We start from the raw sequence: 8,777 nt of genomic DNA on the forward strand, positions 1-8,777 counted from the left end.
CTTCTCTTAGAAGTTAGAATGTAAGTTCTATGCAGATATGCAGATAAAAAATTTTCTAATTGCTGTACCTTAGCATCTCCCCACCCATTGGAGAGTACCAGACACATATAAACATTCAGTAATTATTTGAACAGCGTACACAAGAATAAATCAATACTGATCAAAGTTACCAAGGAAATTGCCAAATTTCCATTTGATTTAGAATTATATGCATCATTTTCTGGAAGGCAGTGCCACATATAATAGTTGAGGGTGGTTTCTGGAGTCATTGTTCTGGGCGTGAATCCTGATTCTGACACTGGCTGTCTGCTTAGCATTGGGCAAATTATTTCAGATTACTGTGCCTTAGTGTTCTCATTCCCCAGTATAAGGAGAATAAATTGCCTGTCTCATAGTTAGAAAACACATATAAAAGTACTTAAAACACTCTGGTACACAGTCAGCTCTTAAAACTTGTAAGTATTACGTTAAATCAATTTTTGAAAAGAACAATATTCTTTATGCACTCACTGCCTAAATGAAATAGTCATGAAAATTGTGTAGATATTAACAAATATTTTGTCTCAATCATCTGAATTATTTAATTCAAAGCATATCTTAAGCATACATTATTAATATAATTTACTTTCTGAAAATAAGTAGGACATTAATTTTATTTATTTGAAAAACTCCAATCAAGTCAAACAGAGTAATGTAATAATTCCAAATGTCAAGCTTGTTTTTGAATTCTGCATTGCCATTTACTATGTCTGTGATCCTGTGCGAGTCAATTAAAATCTTTAAGCTTTGGTTTTCACATTTTTAACATAAGTAAAAATTAAATCTATGTAATTAGTTGAATATTAAACATAGAACAGTGCCTGGTACATACAGTAACAGATCTCAATAAAAAGATTAAACAAAGATTATTTTACATTAAAATCTAAAGAACAATGTTTGTGACAGAACTACATCAATTACTATAAAATTGAGGAGGAATTGAAAGTGCATTATATTTTTCTGACTCCAAATTTAATTCTAAGCAAAGAAATTAGAGATTTACATGTTGGAAGAAGTTATTTTAAAAAGAAAATTTAGTATGAGAAATATTGACATATTTGACAGCAAGTCACTTAGCATATGATTTCCTCTTCTATTAGTAACAGTTTATGAGATACGGGTGTCTCTTTTTTGTATAAACACTTCTGAATTTCTTAAAATTTAACCTTTTACTTATAATCCTCCTTCTCCTCCCCATTCCCATCAATTTAAACTTATGAAGATTCTAAGTAAGAAACACATACAAAACTCTTTTGCACACACATCTTCAAGGCCATTATCATCTCAGAATGTGGTATTGATATTTTGTATTATTGGATGTATTAGGCAAGTCATTCTTGTAAACCACTATTAGAATCCAAGCAGAGACACTGGTTGCTGCACTTAGATGTGGTGGAGAAGGTGAAAAATGCTTCTGCTCAGATTCTCTGCCAAGAGTTTGCTGGAGCCACAGTGTGACAGCAAGCACCTCAGATTATTCCAGAGTAAACCACAGGAACCAGGTTCTACATTCTGAAGAGAAACTCCACTAAACCTTTATAACCAGATCAGGACTAAAATACACATGTCTGGAATTGCACCTGTCTAAGAGCCAGGGAGCCTGAGCAGCCAGGATGATATGTTTTTGAGGAATGTAAAGGGTGTTAACATAATCCCCCAATCCCATACAATTCAATTTCAGAAAAGAATTTAGGGACTGTGGTAAAATAGCATCTCCAAGCTTCCTACGGCAAGATGATACTCAGGTTTTCCATGTGCAGGGGAAATGATGAAGGTAAGGTTGAGGATAGGAAATTTGCAAGATAATAGTTCATCAGTTCGTTTTAATTTATAGTTGAACTATAAAGAACCTCCAGAAGGCTTGAAAATGTCATAAGCTCTACCAAGAGTGTAGAAATTAAAAATAGGGATATGGCCTCTATAAGAGATATGGGTGTCCTTTTAAAATTCCTTGCTTAATGTGCCTTAATATTAAAACACAGATCAAACCGTACTATTCTTTATGCACTTATACTTTGTAAAGTCTATGATCATCATCTTGATTTTTTTTTTTTTTTCTGAGACTGAGCCTCGCTCTGTAGCCTAGGCTGGAGTGCAGTGGTGCGATCTCGGCTCACTGTAAGCTCCACCTCCCAGGTTCACACCATTCTCCTGCCTCAGCCTCCCGGGTACCTGGGACTACAAGTGCCCATCACCACGCCCAGCTAATTTTTTGTATTTTTAGTAGAGATGGTGTTTCACCGTATTAGCCAGGATGGTCTCGATATCCTAACCTCGTGATCTGCCCGCCTCGGTCTCCCAAAGTGCTGGGATTACAGGCGTGAGCAACCGTGCCCGGCCTTTATCTTGAGTTTTAAATGACAAATCTAGAGAATGGCTGAGAAGGGATTATTGAATCCAATCGATATATTTTCTGTTAAAGAAAGCTGCCTTCTACTTCCACCTCTTATTCATTAAAAAATGGTTAGGGTATTAATCCCCATGAAAATGCAGTAGGTTTTCTTAAAGAGAGTAGGACAGTGTCATGCCTTTTTTGGACAACCTTAGGTGTGATTTAAAGCTTTGAGGCTAAGAGTTTACTACTTGTTCTCAGTGAGCTGTTTCAATTGACACGAGTTTTTCATTTATTTTTGGTCAACACAAATGTGTCTAGTTTAGTCAATAATAATGTTTTTGCTGTTTTCACAATGAGAAATAAGGACTTCTGTCTCTTTAAAAATAATTTTATTCCTCATAATGCCCCATTATAAAATATATCTATAAAGCAAACTGTATTAATTACATAAAAATTATTTACTCATTATAAGATGAACAGATCTATTAAAAGATACAAAATGTAAAAAGTTAAAGAAAACGACTGATGATTAAATGGCAATAAAGAAAATCTTAAATTTAATAACATGAAATTTAGGTAACTTGTTCAACAAACTTTACTATCAGAAAGACTTAGGGTTGAATTCTAGTTCCTCCACTTATTTTCGTGTCACTTACACTTCCTGAGACTCATTCTTTTCTCTGTACATGAAGCAATAATTGTAATCTCACCCCTCATTATAAAAAATATAAATGAGCAGCTACAGGAAAGTTATCTGGCACCAAGTGCCTTCTTTGTGCAAAGTGTACATTCAAGAAATGTTATTTTCTCCTGTGAAAAAATATATTAGCCAGAAAGCATTTCAGAACCACAAAATAACTCACCAACTTAAATTCCTGATTCTGTAATTTCTTAGGATACAACTCTATGTTGGGGACAACAGTGTGGGTCTAGAGTTTCCAATGTCTTCCAGGAGTTCTTGAGACCCACCATGAGAAGGAAGTGGTGGGGCATGGAATAAATGTGGGTGCAGTGGAGTGTATTGCTTATTCAGGCTTCTTTCTTTTCTAGTGTCTTCCAAAGACTCCAAAAGAGCAAGACTGTCTTATTCTATTTGAAGTATGTTGAGGAGCTAGATAATGATGGTGCAGGTATGGCCAAGAGTGCCTAGGGTCTGGGTCAGCCACTGGTGTGAGTCTTTTGCTTATGGACTGTCACAGGCAATCAGAACTAACTAGGCATATGGCTGTTCTCTCCAAAGTCTTTAGATCTGTGCCTAAGTACTATGTGATAGTGCCGAAGGAAGGAAGTGCCTGCTGAATTAGTATTTTTTTCAGTCTATTTTTGAGAGTAAGCATACCTTTCTTTCCCACATCCTCACCAAAGTGACCTTATTCACTGTTAACTAGTTATTGTGAAATGATGATTCAAAAGCAAGATGTGTTTCCTTCCTTTTCCTAAAGACTTGATTAATTATCTAAAGGCAGATCTTTAAGGACAGCTAAAACACCATTTTCCCTCCAAAACCCTAGCTTTTAAAATGCACTAAATTATTTGAGTAAACCATTTGCAATTTTATTTTCTTTTTGCTTTTTATGCATTGACCAAAACCACCAACCCAAAAGATTTTTTTCAGGATACAAACTATGCTCTGAGAATAAGTTAGGTATTTCTGAAAGATGTTTTAACTCTATCAGGCCAATAAATGGGCATCCAAGAAAAAGAATTATAACGCAAGACTGACCGTTGTTTAAGTATTAAAGTCCATTTCTATTTAACTGTTCAACCCACACTGATATATTTTAAAACACCTTCCATTACTTTATCCTAAGAATTCAACGTTTTCTTATGTCTGTATCAGTCCTTACTACCCACCAAGGAGCAGTCATGGGAGGAACTGCAATATCGTTCACACACACAATATTTCCCTGTTCTTCCTTTTGCTCTATCACTATGTTTCCTAAGAAAATGACACACAAACCATTGATTTTGAAAAGTGGCAGTAGTCTGGAATTTTTCTGTTGGGGGAAATTTTTTTCTGTTGAGGGCAAATTGTTATTTGGTCATTAAGATTATCGAGATTCCTCTTAGAATTAAGTATTCAACATTTAAATTCCTCTGACTATATATTTGTTGGCATTATAAAATGTAGACTCATCTCCAAATTGGTTAGTCTGCCTAGTTATGCTATTCCAATCTGCTAGATACTTGGTTTGAGTTCTTCCTATGCATAATAAAGAATTTTCCTTTTGTAAACTTTATGATCTATATGTTAGCTCTTCTACTATGAAAATCTAGCTTTGTCACTCCTAGCCAACAGAAGGCAACAATGAAAACAATATTGAAATGTTATAACCCAAATATCTGCCTTTACTACTGATAATCCTCAGTTATTTCATGAGCTTTGTCTGCATGGATGTAGACTGCTTATCCAACAGTGAGCTGAGATCAGCCTCAGTTTTTCCAGTAAGTAGGAGTGAAGGAGTAAGTAGGAGTGTCCACATGATAGATATCTCTTTTCCAGGTTTTGCAATGGAACAAATACGGTTGCTGCTGCTTCTAACAATTAGAGTGCTTCCAGGGTCTGCTCAGTTCAATGGCTACAACTGTGATGCCAACCTCCACAGTAGATTTCCTGGTAAGTGTAAGCCTAATCTATTCTCTAATTGCTTCTGAAAGAGTGATTATATTTGAAGAGCAAGTCATTTAAATATATATAGAGAATGGGGCCTATCTCTTTACATTAAGTGGATATTAACAAATGGCAAATGACAAGACATATTTCTAGAGCTGTAATTTACATCCATATTAACATACAAAGTGTTCATCATAGTTGATATTATTATAATGGCTGCTCACAGATATGAAAAATATTGCCTATTGTGTAAAAAATTGGGAGAGACTAATTTCATTCAAAATTTGCAAAATTTGTATCTTTTTTCTCATAAATTAATTCAGACTTTAAAAAACTGCTCTTAAATGCTAATATATTTATTTAGGAATAATCTTAAGAAAAAGATTGTGAAATATTGTACAATACAAAAAAATGCTATTTCAATGAAATGATGATTACCACCAAATTACACAGTGAGCTTCAGAATGAATTTCACAGAAGCCCATGAATGTCATGACAAATACGAGATTTGGCAACATTGATGGGCATGTCCCACAGGTTTCTAAAACCTGCACCCAATGAGAGGTTACTCAGCGTTTTACCTAAGTATTCATCATTTTATATTAGCTAAAGTAATGGAACCACAGTTCAACATTTACAAAATAAAGATTAGATAATTAGACACACTTTTCCAAGTCTGCCATGCAAATGGAATCTCTTTGGCCATGGTTTACATTCTCAAAACCTGCCAGTCCTCCTGTGTTTGGAGCATGCTGTGGAACAGCAAACCTGCATAGAGCAATCAGTAGGTAGTTACATAGATAAAGCGCGATTTCTACAACAGAGCACACATCAGAAATTGTCTGAATGTCTTCATGAACTTGGACGTAGGATGTAAGTGCTTGGTTTGTTACTAAAATATGAAGGTCATGGTGGGAATGACTAAAGGAATTCGGGGAAAATATGCTAAGGCAGAGTTGTTAATGGCTTTCAATATCAAAAATGAGCTTTTTTTACATTTATTATTATGGAAAATTTCAAATATATATAAAAGTAGAGGTTAATAGAGCATTCATATTGATTATCCAGCATTATCAATTATCAAGATTTATAAATTTTGTTTGATCTTTGTCCTTACCGCTCCCATCTCTAGCATATTTAAAATAAATGTATTATTCATGCTTTGGTGTTTATATGTGATAGAAAAGAACTTAAAAATCATTATCCTTTACATATACATCTAACAAGCTCAACAGTAATTTCTTAATATCATTAAATTCAGCCAAGTTGCCTCTAAAATCTTCACACAGAGTATTTGTTGATATATCTTTTATTTCATTTTGTTTTATAACTGTTCTCCTCTCCCCTTTGCTTTTACAAAATGCTATTTATCTCTTTGAGCAGTTTGATCATCTGTCTTGTAGAGTTCTGACACTGGATTTGGCCGACTGCAACTGTCAGGTGTCATTGAACAGGATCCTCTTTCCCTGTCTATCCTGTAAACCAATTAGAGCTAGAAGTTTGAGTAAATTCAAGTACAATTATTTTGGCGAGAACGTGTGTTATGTAGTGTAATAAAAGTGTTTTCTCTTAATTTTGAATGCAATCAAGAGTCATTGAGTCTTTTTAAACATACCTTTTAAAGGTTTGATGTGGTCACATTTTGTTTTAGGAAGAGACATTAGGAGAAGTGTGCAAGATAGAATCAAGTTAGGATAGACAAGAGGCAGAAAGAAATATCCTGAAGGCAGTGGCAAGGGAAGCACTGCAAGGGGACAGTTATTAAGAGATATTTTTGTGGTAGACTCAGCAGATAAGAAGAATTGAATTGATTTGGGAGGTGAGAGAAATGGAAGATTAGAGGATCTTTTTAACTGGAACAACTGGATGTTAATGTTGTTAACAGACAAGAAAAACACAGGACACTTGCATGTGTTAGAAAAGAAGTTCGAGTTTGAAAATAATGGGCTTGAGGCATTTTTAGAATATATAGTGGCAGTTTCTTTCTATTCAGTAGTAGGAACTATGGAGCTGGGTCTGAGAAGAGAGATCAAAACTGAAGATGGCTGTATGAGAGTTGATTCCCTGTGCAGTGGATAAGCCATGAGTAGAGAGTAGGAAAATATAAAGTATGAAAATAGACTGCTATTTAGATAACTTTTGTGGTTGAAAAAAAAAAAAAAGAAAGAAAGAAATGAGCAACCTGAACTAGGAATTGAAACAAAAGAAAGGAGCAACCTAAGGCAGGAGTTGAAATCAATTCCTGGGACTACAGAGGCCTGAGCATACATGATTAAAGGGACAGTATTCAAAAAATGGAAATACTAATAAAGAATAATTGATGAAATGAGAAAAGAAAATACTGAAGCGATCAACGGTACAGATGAAGGAATTAATCTTGGAAAAGTAGTAGTTGTTTGTTTGATTTAAAAGAGAAGGAGAGATAAAGACAGAGTTGGAGAAGGTGAGAGATGCTAATTGTGTTCACTCCCTCACTGTAGTGGGAGGCTGTGACTCCCTGTCATCAGAGTCGCTGGAGGCCTGGGCAGGGTGGTCAAGCCCTGACCCTGTTATGGATGGATAAGAAGGCCATGTAATAGAAAGACTGCTCAGCAGAGATCTGACTGGTGTGGTAATTATATACTTGTAAAGGTTAATAAGACATGTTAAAGAGCCTTGAAATGACTAGGACAGGAAAAAAAAGTATTTATCATATGGTGAAGTTTTAAAAATCATGTTAAAAAGTCTATGTACAATGGCATCTACTGACCACCTGCATCAAAATCATATGGGTTAGTTGTTTAAAGTGGGGACTCAACCTGTTTCACCTCAAATAAGTGATGTTAGAATCTCTGAATGTGGTCTTGGGAATCTGTAGCTTAAACCCTGCAGATGAATCTAATGTACATTTATGGTGAAGAACAACTGATAGTGTATTCTATCATTTTCTTGAGTCAATTATTCCAATGAAAACACAATTATTTGTTGGGGAAATATAACTAAAAACAAAATCTTCTCCCAACCTAGAAATACTCTCTGCCTGGGTAATAGAGACATAAAAACACTTCCATAATTAAATAAGCATTAAACCAGAATATGATGCACATGACAAGTAATCAGTAAGAGATTACAAAAACAGAAAGAAACCTTGCCATTTTATATAGCCAAGCAGAGACAATTCATTACATATGTTTTCAATATGGACAATAACTAGTCCTCAAGTAAGAGGACTTGACAGGACCATTTGTGATGCATATGAATCCTCTCTTTACCTGGTAAGTAGGGTGACCATCTGTGTTAGCTGATTTGTTTCATCCAGAGGAAAAATTAACTTCTCATATCTTTTTGACAGGAGGGAGTTTTGCAATTTGGAGCAAGGCTCACATCAAAATTAGGCTCCCTTCCCCAGCGCAGAAACTGGGACATAAGGCTACCATCTCCCTTGATGTTTACATTTCAAAGAGATGGCTCTCAGATCCTTGAGAAAGCCATTCCTGGGTCATAAAGCTTACAAGAATCCTATCTAGTTTTCAAAAGGATTAATACACACTTCAAAGAGAGGAGAAAGTACTTCTAATTATAAGTTTTCTAAAGTAAATGCTCTCAGAAAAAGGGAGGGAGAAGTCTCTTCCTCTATTTTCGATTATATTTGTGTTTTGTGTTTGTATTTTTTCTTACACATATTAGCACTTTAGGTATTATCTGGCTTAGGCAACAAACACCCAAACTTTCCAGACATATATTCATAAGCACATACACCCATACACACACACACACACACACACACACACACACACACACACACACACA

General features: G+C 35.2%; 1 protein-coding gene across 2 annotated transcripts in view; it reads left to right on the forward strand.

Annotated features, from left to right (window-relative positions):
- The first annotated feature begins 1,691 nt into the window (after positions 1 to 1,691).
- Positions 1,692 to 8,777, forward strand: part of ZPLD1 (zona pellucida like domain containing 1) — a 42,458-nt gene continuing 35,372 nt past the window's right edge. Inside the window, exons 1-3 of one of the 2 annotated variants that reach the window (XM_025377501.1) lie at positions 1,692 to 1,813; positions 3,270 to 3,376; positions 4,878 to 4,991. In XM_025377501.1, coding sequence (XP_025233286.1) covers positions 4,886 to 4,991 — 106 coding nt within the window. In that variant the 5' untranslated portion in view covers positions 1,692 to 1,813; positions 3,270 to 3,376; positions 4,878 to 4,885. The remainder of the gene's footprint in view (positions 1,814 to 3,269; positions 3,377 to 4,877; positions 4,992 to 8,777) is intronic. The other variant, XM_025377500.1, reaches the window with a different exon arrangement.

This window comes from Theropithecus gelada, chromosome 2 (genome assembly GCF_003255815.1).
Source record: "Theropithecus gelada isolate Dixy chromosome 2, Tgel_1.0, whole genome shotgun sequence".
In the NCBI taxonomy this organism is placed as follows: Eukaryota; Metazoa; Chordata; class Mammalia; order Primates; family Cercopithecidae; genus Theropithecus; species Theropithecus gelada.